The 17063-nt window shown below is 35.7% G+C and overlaps 1 protein-coding gene across 14 annotated transcripts in view; it reads left to right on the forward strand.

The window, feature by feature from the left end:
- IKZF2 (IKAROS family zinc finger 2) overlaps positions 1–14329 on the forward strand; it is a 164131-nt gene extending 149802 nt beyond the window's left edge. For all 14 annotated transcript variants that reach the window (XM_057744949.1, XM_057744951.1, XM_057744943.1 and 11 more), the window contains 2 exons: positions 78–221; positions 5915–14329. In XM_057744949.1, coding sequence (XP_057600932.1) covers positions 78–221; positions 5915–6639 — 869 coding nt within the window. In that variant the 3' untranslated portion in view covers positions 6640–14329. The remainder of the gene's footprint in view (positions 1–77; positions 222–5914) is intronic.
- The last annotated feature ends 2734 nt before the right edge of the window (positions 14330–17063 follow it).

Below are 17063 nucleotides of genomic sequence, written 5' to 3' on the forward strand. Positions count from 1 at the left end.
AGTGGCAAGTCCAGCTTTGTATCTTTTTAAATGTTGAAGAAATTATCAGATTACATTTTTTGTATGGTTTTATATAGTACCTCCTATGGACGATTGTAAGGAACAAGAGCCTATTATGGACAACAATATTTCTCTGGTGCCTTTTGAGAGACCTGCTGTCATAGAGAAGCTCACAGGGAATATGGGAAAACGTAAAAGCTCCACTCCACAAAAGTTTGTGGGTAAGCATTACAAAGGGTTTTATTTCTGTAAAAGCTGATTTTAATGAGCAAAGCCATGTTCCCATGTGCTAGAAATATATATGGTGTATTTCAGTTCATGAAATAAACCCCATCTCTTTTCTCCATTATGCTACCCTGCGTGTACCACATTTACACACACAGTCTCACAGACACACACACTATATACCCGTAGGCATATGGGCCTAAGAAAGAGAAATGAAGGAAAGAGTGATAGTAGTCAATTGCTATCTCAAAATGAAATATTATAAAGTGAAATAACAGACAACAATACTTAAGGGAAATGATGTAGTAGACTATTAGCCAGTTTTGTAATCTTTTAAAATTTGCATTAGCACCAGGTTTTTAAGCTGTTTTCTTTATACGATGTTAATGCTTTTAGTATTTAATCTAGAATGAGGAGAATTTTAATTCTGCATTAAAATAAATAATGCCGCAACCTACATTCAAGATGTTTCATATTTGAATCTACAGTTCATATTTTGATCTTTGTTTTCATGTAGCCTACAATTTTAAACTGAAAAGATTGAATGTGATGTATTAGACTTTCCTTTTTCATTTCCAAGCCCTCAGATATTCTTTGATACACTCAGAGTTGCCATCATTCTGCATACTGTAAGTCATTAAGTATCTCTGAGGATATAGAAGCATCTAGTTTTTTTAAAAAAAACTGAATGAATAACAGATTCAATATAAAGAATTGTCATTAATTATATATGCAATATATATATTCTTATAGACTTATATAGAGTAAAAATTAGAAGAGAAAAATAAAGATTCTCATATCCTAGTGTCAAAACGCATTGTAGAACATCCTTGTGAGGGTTGAGTAGTGACCAAGAAAAAATCTTTTCTTTGGTTGTTTCAGGGAGGAAAGGGTGATACAATTCTCCTACTCCATTAAACACTTAGAGAAGATTTCAATCTAAAGTTGAAGAACTAACAAATCACCAAAATATCACTTTAAGACAAACTGGAGGGATTAATTGACAGAGTTCATTGAAAGAATGCTGAAGGGTCATAGTTTATACTGGGTCAGTTTAAAACTAGCCCTGAGAGTATACTCAGATCTGCCTTGATCCCTAAGTTACTGTTACTTCTCCGTCTCTCTTTCTTCCTGTTTATGAATAACTTTCTAAAATGCCAGTTCATCTGATTCTAAAATTGATTGATTTGATGGATGTCCATTAAATGTCTACGTCTCAACTAGACACGAGTGTAGTTGGAAAAATATGAAATTATTTTCTATTTTCTGAATTTATTTAGTTGTGCTCTCTGTAATACTTTTATGTTTCTTATGATTTAGAAATGCTCCTCTCGATTTGATTTGATTACATTCCTTAGAAAAGAGGGATAGATTTTTTTAAATTACATTTTGATTCTAAAATAAGGACATTAGATTTTTATTAGAATTTGATGGTATTTTTTCTTTATCTGGATTCTATCCTACTGTAATACACAGTTGACCTTTGAACAACACAGGGATTAGGGGCCATGACCCTCGTGCAGTAGAAAATTTGCATATAACTAACAGTTGGCCCTCCTTATACACAGCTCCTCCCTATCCACTATTCTGCATCCGTGGATCCAACTAACCATGGATCATGTAGTACGATAGTATCTACTGTTCAAAATATCCTCCTATAAGTGGACCCACTCAGTTCAAACCCATGTTGTTTGAGGGTCAACTGAATAATTGCATAGTAACTGTTTTTATGATGTCTTTTGAAATGAGAAATTTCATCATTCTACACATTGTAAATTTCTTTTTATCATGTCCCTCAGTTAAATGCTGTTCTTTAATTGCATCAAGCCCTCTAGACCAGTGATCCTTGAACTTTCTGTATATCTGTTTCCTCCTCTCTTTTCTTATTCAATTTAGATTCCATGACTCTCTTGTCTTGTTGTCCTTCTTTCTTCTAGTAAAATCCCACTCTCTAACGAAGCCAGCTGAGCCTCTTCTCCACATCTACATAGCTGCTAGTAATTTTAGAGAACATCCCACAGCCTTATGAATTGGTATCACTATAAATAAATGAGTAACTGACCTCAAATATCAGTTGTCCCATCCCTACTATACAGCAGCTATATTAATTCATCCTGAACAGCCTTCTCTCCTACTCACCACTATGGGCATTTCAACTTTTCTCTACCCTCCCAAAACATGGTATCTCACTCCTTGGTGGTATTACATCTAGATTCATAGGAAATAAAAATCAGTTGAAATGATTTCAATATAATATCACTAATCCTGTAGGATCACGTGCATCCATGTGAATGCTTTCTTCTTTATTAATGAAAGAAGCATCCTTCTTTCTGATTAATTCCTTTTCTTGTGCTCCAGTGCTCTCCTATCCCATCCCCCAGATAACTTACACTATTACTTTCCCCCTCTCTAACATATATTTTTAACCTCTCTCGTCTATTGGCATTTTTATTTTGGCATTCAATGTGATAAATTCTCATCATCTAACCTCAAACCCAGGTCTCTTTCCAGCTACTACCTAACATTTTCCTTCTCTTCAAAGATGTAGTTGTTGAAAGAGTTCTCTAGGCTTGCTCTCTATAACTTCTTTCTTTCTACTCATTCCCCAGTCTATACAATTTGGCTTTCTTCCTCGTGAGCTACTGAAATTCTTCTCATTGACGTCTCCACTAGCTTCATAGTGTCAAGTCCAGAGGAACCTTTTTAGACCATCTTAAACCTAGAGAGCATTTGCACTGCTGAAGAGTTAATTCCTTTGGAAACACTCTCTTTCCTTGGTTTCTATGACATTGATCTCTCTTGCATTTCTTCCAGCTTCTCTGACTGTTCTTTCTCAGTCTTCTTCATGGATTTACCCCGAACAGTTATGCAAATGGGGTAACAGTACTAATGGAGGCCTCAAGTCATATGCCTAAATATTTTAATGTTATCAGTCAGGCTTAAAAACTATTGTGTTCTAACCTCCTAATCTGGAAGACTGAGTTCAAATAAATACAGAATTCTCAGATTCCTTGGAGTTCCATATCAGATCCTGGAGGCATGAACAGAACCAACCCCCACCCCATCCCCGGCCTCCAGCCTCTTTTAAACCCACTCCTGATTCTGTCCAGTAGCCAAAAGAGGCCTCATGCACGTATGTGTAGACACTTTAGCCTGCACATCCAAGTTCTTTTCGCATTGCACTTCCAACACAGCACATAAAGAGTAGTGTATTGACCATTCTTCAGGCCTAAGAGTGGACGTGCCAGCAGCACAGTTGGTACTAGGGAGAAGGGACCCTATGACGAGGACTGTGCAATACTCAATGCAAGCTCCCGGCCATTTGGAAAAGGCATTCTGAGGTCCTGGGTACCCAGAGTATAAGCTCCAGATAGGCACATTCCCTTGGCCCTACACATTTCTTATTCCATGAGGAGCAAGGCCCAGGGCTCTCTAAGCTTGGGGCTCAAATCACACTTGCCCTAGTCTATGGGCAAACATAAAAATCTGGATGTTCTTCCAGGTTCTATTTTTGACCTTCTCTTTTTCACACTTTACCTATGCCTGGGCGATATCATCTATTCCCAGGGCTTCAGTAGTTACTATCAACTGATGACTCTCATATCTGTATCTCAAAGCCAGATCTCTCTCCTGAGTTTGAGACTGTATCTCAATACTTATTAGACATGACTATTACTCACAGACTTCCCTAATCTGAATTCACCATCTTTTCTATCCCATTGCCATCCACTAAGTTTCCCAGGCCAGAAACCTGGGCTTCATACTTAACCTTTCTTTTTCTCATTCTCTATGTCTAGATAATCACCAAGTCTGAGCACCATTTTCTAAAATTCTCTCCATTCCATCAAATTTTCTCCATTTCCACTGCCACTCTACTAGTTGAAGCCACCATGATCTCTACATCTCTACAGCAACAACTTCCTAAACCATCTTGCTAAATAAATATCTAGTTAAGTCACTTCCCTGTTTAACCCTTTCAATTCTTAGTGCTCTCAGGATAAAATTCAAATTCCTTAGCTGTTGAATGAGCCCTATATTATCTGATGCCATCTTTCTCATCTATTTCCATTCTCAGCCATATGCAAAGTGTAAGTAATCCCTAGGATGAGTCATGCCCTCCTGCCTTTGCGCCTTCCTCCCAGCTGCTCTAACCCCCACCGTTCCTTTACTTGGCTAATATTTGTCATCACATTCTTCTCCCTGCTGTCACTTTCTTCAAGAAGTTTTCTTTTACTATGAGTTATGTGTTCCTTTTATTTGACCCCATAGCACATATCACACTGTATTGTACATGGTCCTTAAATTGTTGTCATTCCCTCCAAACTGTAAATGCTTTGAGACTATAGATTACGTTTGTCCTGCTTAACTTTTAAACAATTGACATTGCAAGATCTTGATTGTACGCTACGAGATAATTACTCATCATATTTTTTCTTCCATTTTCCTTGCTCTGATCATTTATCTTCATCTCACCTGGGGGACCTTTCTTCAAACCTGAAATTATACCAGCCACATGAAAGTGTTTTCCCAGAGCACAGTTCTGTGGGTCAGTGTGACATGTTAGACACCTACAACAACATGCTAAACGTTTCTAAGAACGTCACATATATTTTAAAGAAGCATTTATCTGTAAGATTTACCTATCAAAGTAACTTATTAGTAGGAGAACACATTGTTTTAGTGGCAGAATTTTTAAAAGATAAAATATTCTATCCAAAGCTGGCAATATTTGAAGGAGAAAAATTTAAACGCCTATTTCATGCACCAGACTCTTTTATTGTTAATGTTAGATATTATGTTGAAGTAATATATTGAAGTAAAATGAAATTAGTTGAAGTAAATGGTAAAGGGAAAACTACAAATATCCTTCAGGTAAGAAAATGTATAGAAAACTAACAATGGGTATACATACATACCAGCAGCATTGCACATGTGTCTAAATAAGAAAGGGGTGTTGCAAAAATGAATAATTAGCCATTTCAAGAAGCAAAACAATGAAACATAATATTTTCCAAGTTTATAAGGAAGTGCTTTGGGAAATACCCTATTTTTATATAGCCCTAATTTTCATTCAATTTATCAGACAATACAACTTTTAACAGTGTTTTAATTGTGGCATTTAAAAATTTTCCAGAATGACATGTATTGGATCTATAATCTTTCTCTAATATAGCAGCTAAATCAACCAGATTAACCCTACACAATAGTGAGTTAACAGGTAATATAACCAGATCACTCTCACTTTTGTGATCTTTGAGGCATGGTCACTGATGTTTAAAATATGCAAAAAAGTATTATCTGTGACTTATTTTCACCTGGTATTTCTTCTTTTTCCTATAGCAGCTGAGCTCTAGACAAGTGGAAATTTTAATAGAGAATGAAAATAAGATAACACACACTCAATCATACCTTTCAGGCTAGATGCATTTTCATGATGGCATTAGAACAAGTGCAAATGGCTTGTGAAATTTTTATTACTAATTCTCTTTATAGGTTAAGAGTATTTGTGAGTCTCAGCAGAATTAAAGAGCCTAAATACTTGATCTAAAGAGTAAGGTATACCATATTATGGAAAATGGAAGTGATTAGTTAACTTTGTACTTTTATATTTTTAGCCCAACCACTCATTTTGTTGTATTCTTTTTTTTTTTCTTCTTCTTTTATATTTTTCTCCCCGTCTCCTTTTCAGGGGAGAAGCTCATGCGATTCAGCTACCCAGACATTCACTTTGATATGAACTTAACATATGAGAAGGAGGCTGAGCTGATGCAGTCTCATATGATGGACCAAGCCATCAACAATGCAATCACCTACCTTGGAGCTGAGGCCCTTCACCCTCTGATGCAGCACCCGCCAAGCACAATCGCTGAGGTGGCCCCAGTTATAAGCTCAGCTTATTCTCAGGTCTATCATCCAAATAGGATAGAAAGACCCATTAGCAGGGAAACCTCCGATAGTCATGAAAACAACATGGATGGCCCTATCTCTCTCATCAGACCAAAGAGTCGACCCCAGGAAAGAGAGGCCTCTCCCAGCAATAGCTGCCTAGATTCTACTGACTCAGAAAGCAGCCATGATGACCACCAGTCCTACCAAGGAAACCCAGCCTTAAATCCCAAGCGGAAACAAAGCCCAGCTTACATGAAGGAGGATGTCAAGGCTTTGGATACCACCAAGGCTCCTAAGGGCTCGCTGAAGGACATCTACAAGGTCTTCAATGGAGAAGGAGAACAGATTAGGGCCTTCAAGTGTGAGCACTGTCGAGTTCTTTTCCTAGACCATGTCATGTACACCATTCACATGGGTTGCCATGGCTACCGGGACCCACTGGAATGCAACATCTGTGGCTACAGAAGCCAGGACCGTTATGAGTTTTCATCACACATTGTTCGAGGGGAGCACACATTCCACTAGGCCTTTTCATTCCAAAGGGGACCCCTATGAAGTAATGAACTGCACATGAAGAAATACTGCACTTACAATCCCACCTTCCTCAGATATTGACATACCCTTTTTTTGTTAATATTATTACTGTCATTAATTCTTATTTCGTGGACGCAGTGTCATTTACTCTGCCTAATTACTGTAAGGAAGAAACAGAAGAGAGAAGGGACAGGGGATATTGTTTCTTGACAACTTGGCTTGTTTATTTTGCGGGAATTAAAGAGCAGTTCATTTCTGCCATGCATAGATGTAAGGTATATCATGCTTTGGGAAAAAAATAATCACTTGATTCATAAAGATTCACCTAAGGATTATAATTTGCCACTGATGTTCAGGATTATGGTTGAAGGCAGGAAAGATTAGCGTTTTCTGGGTAGGACTTTCACAGTTTAAAATGGGATAAGTAATTGTACTGTTCAGAGAAGAATTTGTTTCAAATGTAAACTGGTTTTTTTTTCCTCTAGAGATCATGGAACACAAACACATTACTTTCAGTGATAACTCCTTGGATGAGTTTGTTGTTGTGGGTTCTATGTTTACTTCCCCTATGGAATTTATAATGTGGTATATTGTACACTGTACCATATAGCAGAACTTTTAAACTACAGGTAGTTAAGGACAGCTACAATACATCTGAGGTTCTATGATCTTATTTTTCTAAACTCAAGCACTGTTTTTCCATAGTTTTGATGACTGGCATTTTATAGACACCCTGGCAGCCTTACTTTTAACACCTTTAACAAATAGTATTTGTATCTAGTTTTCAGAATGACATATGGTCTAAGAGCGGCTAAGAGGCAGTCAGTAGTTTCCAGCAGGGACCTCTACTTTTCTTAAATTTGTTTGGGAAGTCTTCTTTTAACGTTGTGATGTGAGGGCAGCAGAGTATATGTGTTTGTTTCTAAAAGTATGCCTATGATTGTCACTTTATCAGCATTTAATCAGTGTTAACCAGTCAGCAGAAAAATATAATTAGGCTAACAGTAGGGGGAAAAAAACTCACTCAGAAATCCCTTTTCTGGTATTTCTCTTTTTACTGTTTTTTTTCAAGCTGTGACCACCCAGTGTTTCGTCCATAGTCTGTTCATCCTTTACTCTTCTAGTGGAAGGTCTTAAAAATCTTGCTATAGGCTACTTCTTTCAAAATCTCCTCAGAGCAGTTGCGAATTTGACCTGAATGTGGTAACTTGAACCCTATAAGGTTATGGAACTAGGGCTATTTATTCTAGTATTTCTTCAATAATGATATTTACCACTTTTGGTACAAGGAAAAGGGAACTTCTTTGTAACCGGTACGTTAACTATAGATAAGACAGACAAAAACAAAACTTATTTTTACCCTTCTTGGAGTCTAGAATGTGACTGAACCTCCAAGCTTGTTTTCTGTCTCAAAAACAGGCAACTATTTATAGATTCTTGTCAGAAGTGAATCTCAATCCCTTACTACAGGATTTTTCTTCTTTTAATTCATACATACGTTGCCATATTTCATGTACAAATTTTTATTTCGTTTTTATGAATGCTCTGTTTTTTCTTTCCAGTCTAACAGCATTAGAGGGGAGGAACTGGTTGAAACTGATTAAATTCATTTTGGGGAGGGTGGGGACACTTTGAGGGAGAACTCCCTGCTTGTGTTTAGAGAGGACAGGCCTGACCATGACTGGGTTATCTGATAACCATTTCTGAGTACTAAAATTATGTTAAGCAGTAACTGATAACTGCTGTAAAAAAAATCATTAAATGGGATGCCGAAACTGTTTCTTAATATAGAATGATGTGAGAATTAGCAAGACTAGAGAAGTTTGGACAGATAGGCAGATCTGGCCCCAGTACTGTTCTTCACTCATTTTCTAGTTTACCAGCTGCTTATGTAAGCAGCTTCTAAGCGCTGATACAGCTAGAAGTAGGCAAAAATGGTTACAACTCAGCTCTCTTTTACTAGCCCTCTGTGGTAATTATTTCTGGAGAAATGTCCACACTGTTCCTTTAAATCTAAGAGAAAGCACCAAAACAGAGATGTGAAATATTTTAAATAGAATGTCAACTGTCTTTTTTTTTTTTTTCTTGCATGCTTTGGTATATCACTACATTGTGAACATACAATGTATTCAAAGGTGAAGCCTGTCTTTGAGACTTCCTCACCCCACCTACCCTAACCACTGATAAATAATTGGAATTTCATGTTTTTTCCCTTTTAGAGGAAGGTAAATAAGTTTAGTGATTTTGTGTTTTACTACAATTTTAGGAAACATTTGGATGGCAGTCAGTATGTTCATAACTTTGGCTATGTGTGAATTTCTGCTGGCATCATCTATGAATGTGTTTTCCTGCTTACTATTTTTTATTTTCAGTGTCTGAACAACCATGTACCTGCCTGCCCTGGGATGAAACCAAATTTAGGTGGACCTACAGAGTTGTATAGGACCCCTATGAGCACAGTACTAATGCACTGTCCTTTGCTGATTTCATCTTTTTGAAAATCTTTTTTTTATCGAAGGGACTTAATACTTTTGAGAGTGTATTTGCTACCAGTGTATACTTGTACTTTAGTAGCTTCATATAAGGAACAAACAGAGGTAAAGATGGCTCAGGGTGTGGCAGGGACAAATGAGGACAAGGTCAATTCAAATGTGTAGGTTAGACAGAATTTTTGTGGACACAGTGCTTTCTGGGAAACTCTGGATGGCTATATTTGCATGCTTCTTCACAAAAGGAAATATGCAAGGTGGTAGGACCTAAAAATAAATATGAGGCTCAGACACCAAATAAATCAAGTTTTACATAACAGTTATATGCCCAGTTTACTTAGGTGAGATTTCACATTACAGAGTAGTTGAGGGGCATGAAGATGGGTTAGCTTTTGTATTTTCCAGTTTGGCAAAAATTCATCACATTGCTTTGCCCTAATTTTGCCCAGAATTTCATCTCCAGCTCCTGTTAGAGAAATGTGCTGCCTCTCTCTGATAGTAGTCAATCACTTTGAAAAAGCCATTCTAATCTGGCTTTTTACAATAGTGAAAGTGACCAGTAAGCAGATAGGAAGAGATTTCAAGTTGTTGAAACATGCCATTGAGAACTTTCTGGAGGGACAGAAGGGGAGAATGGGAGACTAGGATTCAGATATGGCTACAAGTAGGCATGTCTCTCCCACATACATACAAGCAGCTGTATGCTTGCATCATATACACACACACACACACATTCTTCTAAAGAAAATTCATGAAAGAAAGCAATGCGAGTGATCGGATGTGTTGCAAGAGCCTATAGAGAGTTAAAATCATAGTTAGTTAATACCTGAGCAACTTAGTAGGTTTACTTTACCAGATTGCATTGAAAAATATTACAGTTACTAGTGTGTCTTTAGGCCTAGTGGCAACTATTCAACTTAAACCTTGAGTCTTTACTATGTACTTCCAGAGCAAATCAAAACAATGAATTGAAAAAAGAAAAAAAAAAGGCTTTAAGCTAATTTGATGTAACCTCCAAAGTGAAAGAAACACAAATTACTTTTGAATAGGAAGATAAAGAAAAGAAAAATTTTTAACTTGTACTTGTTGGCAGATGTAGAAAGACAAGAATGTTTTAGTGAGCTTGGTATTGTTTTTATGATTTTTGTATCTCAGTTGTAGACCTCACAAAACCATGAAGTTTTTATGAAATTTTATAAATGTTTGACAAAATTTACATCAGTGAAGGCATTTAGATGAAAATAATGTTTTACTTATTTCCCAAATGTTATCTTTAAAGTGATTCCTTACGGTGGAAAAAGATCAGAAAAGGCTGCAAAAATACAAATAAAAAAACTATATGCCCGTTTCAAGGCAGAACTTAGATTATAGAAGGTACTGGATACATTATTTTTTTACTTTGAATTGTTCATTTTACAAAAAGGGATGTTACATTTGTGGTCATCTTTAGTTATATTTTATATATTATTTTAGTAACTGCTATCTGTATGAAAATTATTCTAAAATAGAAAATTCCCCAAATGCAAAAGAAAAGAAGAATGGGGGGGGGGGGGTTGAAATTGAAGTTTGTGTATATGAAAGTTATCTTAGAAATGTTTTTAAACTTCCAGTTTCTGCAAAATAATTAAAATATACAGTAACTGGTCTTAAGATCCTGAATTTAATGTATTAAATACTTATAAAATTTATTTATATTGGTGCCTTTTTAAAATGCATTGAGAGAGTGTTGGTTAGCAGTTGTAGCTCTACCACACTTTTATTATGTATTTTTAAAAATCACTTAAAACCGATTACTATATAATTCATCTTCATGTTCTTAGGTCAGAACTGTTAGAGGAATTTCCAATAGAGACTTTCAGCTCATCTGCTTAAAGTAAAAGGAAACTTTGAAACCAGATGTTAATATCTTTTTAGTTTGATAGTATTTCTGAATACATTACAAGATTATGCTGGTAAAATATGAGGTAGAGGGAAATTGTAGCTGTGAATTGCATTGTGGTATGTGTTTTTGTTTTGTTTTTAAGGAAGAATAAGTTCTAGTATCATGCAAGGTTTTATTAGTGGAATCTTTGGTAAGTAAAATACAGTATTGTTTTGGAATTTCACCTGTAGACTGGTGTTCTGCTAGTCTTAGAACCTCTGTCTTCTAATCTATTAATGTTTTGTGGTATAAGGTAAAGAAGCAGGTAATTAATTCTCCTTGAACAAAACGAAACTGAACAGTCATATCACATTGCTATTCTCCAAAGCATAATCTCAAATGGTTTCCTACCATGGTTGTGTATTACTTGCAATGGATGTGTTAGAATATGACAGCTTTTAAAAAAAAATGAGCTGCTTGTTATTCAAAGCAAATGTCATATGACCAAGAAGCTGTGATATGCTAGTGTTTCTTTTTGTCATAGTGTATTGCTAGGCCAAATAATGACACCTTGAATATTTTTACATTTATTGCAGAAACCTAAAATTTTGGAATTTCCATAAGGTTTTTATGTAACATTGTATTTTCAGCCTTTTAGTTTTCTCTTGCTGTACTGTAAGTTGTGGATATTTTTCACACGCACTCTTAGAAATAAGTTCTTAATTCTGTTTATGGGCCTTTTCTCCCATAACATTGCATTTGTATATTTTCTGTACAAATTTGTTGTGAATTAACCTTTATCCCATACAGAGAGTGGTACGTGAATGACTAGTTTTCTAAGATGTCCTTTTTATTGTGAATAAAATAGAAAATTTAGAGGCCCTCTACTCAGCCACATAAAGTACAGCATAAAACTTCATATAGGTACAGATAAGCCAGTTTGCAGTTAACCGGGCCCTCAAATTACCTCAAGTGACACACAGTAGAAAAAAGCTTCTTGAACAGGTGGAGGTCACTGAATCCCCAGCTATGCACTTATCAGGAGTCTACTTAATTTACTGGAAATTGATTTTTTTTTTTTTTGTAATGAGTACACTGTAACAAGGGAAGGACTCTGGGTTTTGTTTTTTGTTTTATTCTTTTGTGTTTGTTTTCTTTTTTCTTAAGTAGTTCAATTTCTGAAACTGTGATAAAACATTTTGACTGTCAAGCACTCTCAGATTTTTAACATAAATCACTTCCCCTTCTGTGTAACGAAGTTCTTTGTGATGTCTTCAGTTTTGTCTACTCCCCCCACCTCTTTTCTCTTCTCTGTCCACGTTCCCTCCATCCTTGTCAGTGGACGTCTCTGCCTCTCTTTCCCCCTACTAGTTTGAGGATTAGGTCAACTGTTATTTCCAATTCATAGGTCTCTCAAGTCTTAATTTTTTGTGTATGATCTTTGTTGGCTGTATAATCTGCTGACATATTTTTATACTCAAGTGTAGTTTTATATATTTTTTTTTTTAAAAAGTAGTTGGATTAAAACTAGTAGAGTATATGTCCCTTGTGTTACTTTCACTTTCAAGTATTGGGTATCTAAAGTATGACTTCAGAGATTATGTAATCATAATAACATGATACGTTTGCCTTCCTTTTTTTTTTTTTTGCTGGATTTTGTGTTCTGATTTGATTTCCTCCTAAAATGTGTATTACGAGAGATTTAACAATATATTTGCAAGAATTTAGAAAGATGTTAAAAATCTAAAGCAAGAAGGCTGAAGTATCTCCCAGTGGTGGGAAAATGCTTTAACATTACTGTAATAATATTCCAGGTTTGGAGTGGGCTCTCCAGGGTCCACGTTTGCTTTCAATATTGAACCTTTTAGACCATGTGTTATTTGCAATCCCAGAATGATTGTTTCTGCTATTTAGTTTAAAAAGATGTTTCTCTTTTCTTTCTGTGCAAGTGCAATACTTTGCTTGAAGTCTTAAAAACTATGGTTACTTTTTTTATTCTCTCTTTAGTTAAAGACAAAAAGAAACCCTTGAAAATTATGGTATGTTAGTTAAAGGACACAACAAGCAAAAAGAAAAACACTCCACAGTCAAAAGATTAGAGAATGTGGAAACTACTGGTCTAATCTCGTGGTATCTTTATTTAGGCTAAATTGTCGTTGAAATTGGTAATCTTTTGCCTGAGAAATGTGTCCTAAAGTTGAAATTCTTAGAGACTGAATTTTTTTCTTAGACCTTTCCCCACTGTTTTCAATTGAGAACCTAATATATTTTTATTTCTCTATTCTCCTTTTGGAAATGAACTTTAAAATAAAAGGAAAGCACTTAGCTCAATTTTAAACACTTACCTATCACCTGTTGGAGGAAATTTTTAAGAAATATTTGGAGCACTCCTGTTTTCATACAAACTTAAGAGATATTTTTCGTATCATACATATTTATATGTAGTATCCTGATTTTCTTTTTTTATACCTGTGTCCCTGTAGTAAAACTGCTGTAATGTAAATACATATTTTGTTTAAAAGATAACATTTCTTTGGCATTTCTTTTAAAGGCAGTTACTGCATTTGTACAGTATATGTCTTGGCCATTTTAGATTTTTTTCTTCTTTAACAATACCAAAGGTAATTAGACTACTTTAAAAACTAATTGCTTGACAGTTTCTAGGATATTTTAAGTTTTAGAAGTGAAAAAAAAAAATAGGTCAAACCAGTAAACCTCATTTTTTTTTCAAACTAATAATTTGGTAAAATAAAAACTATTGTTTAAAAAAAGATATATATATATATATAAATATATATGTAAAATTAAAATTCCAGACCTTGTATGTCAGGTTTGCTCAGTGTAATGTAGTTTTTTTTAAGGCTCAAATACCATACCTCAGAAAATGAGGTTTACTATGGAAATACTGAAACAGTCTTTGCAGCTGTGTGACAAGTCACTCTGCTATATACCAATTTGGAGACCTCCGCTAACAGTTTTATCACCGCAAACTAAAATGTGGGACTTGTATTTTCTTTGTTTTTAATGCACACACATACATGTTCTATGCATGTATGTGGGTATTGCGTATACGTGTATGAGTGTTGTATATGCATGTGTGAGTGTGTGTCTGTGTGTGTGTACAACTAAAGAAGCTGCAGAAACTTTGTAATACTTTGTGAAAAGGATTATATTATAAAGGTTTGTACTGTCTGAGTGCACAGCTACTGGAATAAATTTAGGGAATCTCAGGAACAAGCATATAATTTGTCCAAGATTTATTTCTTCTCAGAAGTGTAAGTGCAGTTTTTAATTCTGTATATTATTTAATATTTTACCAATAAAATAAACTTCTGACATAAAAAGTTTGCTATAAAAACTTTCTGGTGAAAATTCTGTGCACAAACACATCTTTCAAATTCAGAAAACTGAATGGTTGAATCACATCAGGCATAAGTTATCACTGCCATTGTGTATACATATCATACTTCCTGTCCCAGAGATTGGATACATGTAGATGAGAAACCTCTAACCATTACTATGTAGTCCAGCAGAGCAGAGAACAAAGTAATCTCTGGTTTAAGGATGACATCTCTTTTCTCTTCTGGCAGTTTTCTTATATATCTTATTTTACCCTTAAAACAAATCCTAAAGGTATATATGTCAGTGCCTATCCCCTATTTATAGAAGAAGAAAGTAAGACCTAAGGGAAGAAAGTTGTGACTTGCTCTAGAGCACAGAGCGAACTATACAAGCAGTCCAAGTAATGATCAATCACCATATTAGAAACCAGAGTAAATTAAGGATTAAGAGTAAATTAGGAGTCAGACCAAGAGCAAATTAAGGATTAAGTCATAGAGATGGTTCAGTCACAGAGGCAGAAGTGGGTTGTCTGTTCTGCTTCAGGTTCTGCTATCACTATGTGAGTCATAATCTCCTCCTCAGATTGTACAACTGTGGTTTGTTTTAACGTAAGAAATTTGTTGTTACAGATGTCTTCATAACTAGAAATGTGAATGAACACATGATTATAAACTCATTTCATTGAGCTTTAGCTATCGTGTATCCCCCATGGCAAGTTAAAGTCCACCGTCACGTTTGAGATGGCTGTTAGACTTTTCCTTCCTCCATATGTATTAGAATGTTATGGGTATTTATCACATTCCCCAGTAATTTCACTTCCACGTGCCACAGAGAATGAAAAACACTACAAATTCAAGTGAAATGTGAACTTAGTCGATCAACCTTTAATCCAAAAGACTAACCTACCTTATGGGGGAAAAGTGCAAACAAATGAAGTAGTGAGGCTTTAAAAAAAAAAAAAGATGAACTTAATAAATTACTCTCTAGTGTTAAGTTTATGAAGGATCCCTTCAAGATGAGCAAGAGATATCAAATTCTCCTGATTTGTAGTATTGACAAAAGCAAAATGAAAAAGATTTTTTTAAGCCTGCCATATGTTCTTGATTTTTCTATTGCAGTAGAGTCAGAGAAATGATAAATAATTAAAATCTTGATATGCCTGTAAGACTTTTTATCAACATGCTCAAGCCCAAGGATTCCCTGGGGTGTGAGCCGCCCAGTGAAGGAAGTTCCTTTTTAGCATTTTAGCAACTCTGCCTCTTGCTATTAGGGAGTACTAAGATGGACCCATTAAACATTCAACAAAACCTCATGTTTCGTTAATAGCCCTACTAATAGTTCCCCATGGGATTTTTTTTTAACTTCTCACTAGAGATACCAACAAGGATAACAACTGGTAAAATTGAACTTTGCTGCTTTTCTCTGGTTTGGCACAAAACTTGAGGGAGGTGCTTCCATAAACTAGCCTAACAGGCAGAGGGGAGGAATTGACAGAGGATGAAGTGCCCATAATTCCATGTAAAAATGGGGAAAAGTAAAGGGAGTTCCTGGAAAATATATGCTCAGTCTGAAAAAAAAAAGTTAGCCTTTTTCTTTTTGTCCTTACTGCTGCTATATAATCCCAAAATATGTCTTAGATCAGACCAACTGCTTCTAACTTGAGTTTTGTCAGGCACAGGACAAATCCCTCAAAACAGTAAAAACAGTTACCGCCCACATTGGTGTTGAGCTGTTTGTTCCAGAAGACCTTAAAAGAGCTGTATGAACTTGATCATCTGACCTGTTGGAACATATGCAAAGAAGCAAGATTTTTAAATGCACAGGAAGGAACAAAGGTAAAAATGAAGTAAGGTAAGGGTGTCTATTTGGGGCTATAATGGGCCTTAGGTAAGCCCATGCCTAAAGAGGCAAGAGGCATGCAGTATTGTCATTTCACCTCAGCTGATGGAGACTGGGATCGGAATCAGCTGTCTCCACTGGAAGGGTTTTGTGAATCCCTTAATGGGGAAGTAGGAGAATATAACCAAGAGGGAATGGGAATAGAGTCCCTATTACCTCAATGCCCTGGGTCCGCGTATTGGTTCTGGTTTGGGGGATATAAAAGCTTAAGAGACTATGGCCCACACAGCTTTTGCAAATGATGGGGGAGTTTCTAAGTCTAACATTCCCCATTCAGAAGTAGGGATGGGGAGAAATTTGGCTATTAGAGCAGTAAAAATGAATGTGTATCTTGGAAGTGGAATATCCCAGTCTAGGGAGTAAGTGGTCTTCTTTTCTTTCCTATTTTTTTCCTTCTTCCCCTGTTTTTTTCTCATGATGTCATGTAGTTCATCTACATCTCTTTCCAGCTTTTTTCTCACCTCCCTCTCATCTGTGTCCACACCAACCTTTTTTCTCTTTCCCTCCTCTTTTCAATATAACCTGCTGTACCATTTTCTAAACCTGTTGTACCATTTGCTATTTGTTCTTCTTCACCCTATCACAATTCTGAGTAACTGAAATATAATCACTTTTAATATAAGTAATTTAGCACAAACAGAATATGAATTTTAACTATGCCTTTTTTTTTTTTTTTTTTTTTACAAGTACTTTACAAATTAGCACGGTTGTTACTGGATTTATCTAATTTACTCTCCAAGTTCTCATGGGAAGTGTAAGCTACCCGATACTTTATTAATAAGGAAATAGGTTTAGGTTTGTTGTCATTTTGTTCGTGAACACCC

The sequence above is a fragment of the Hippopotamus amphibius genome, chromosome 8 (assembly GCF_030028045.1).
Source record: "Hippopotamus amphibius kiboko isolate mHipAmp2 chromosome 8, mHipAmp2.hap2, whole genome shotgun sequence".
Classification (NCBI taxonomy): domain Eukaryota; kingdom Metazoa; phylum Chordata; class Mammalia; order Artiodactyla; family Hippopotamidae; genus Hippopotamus; species Hippopotamus amphibius.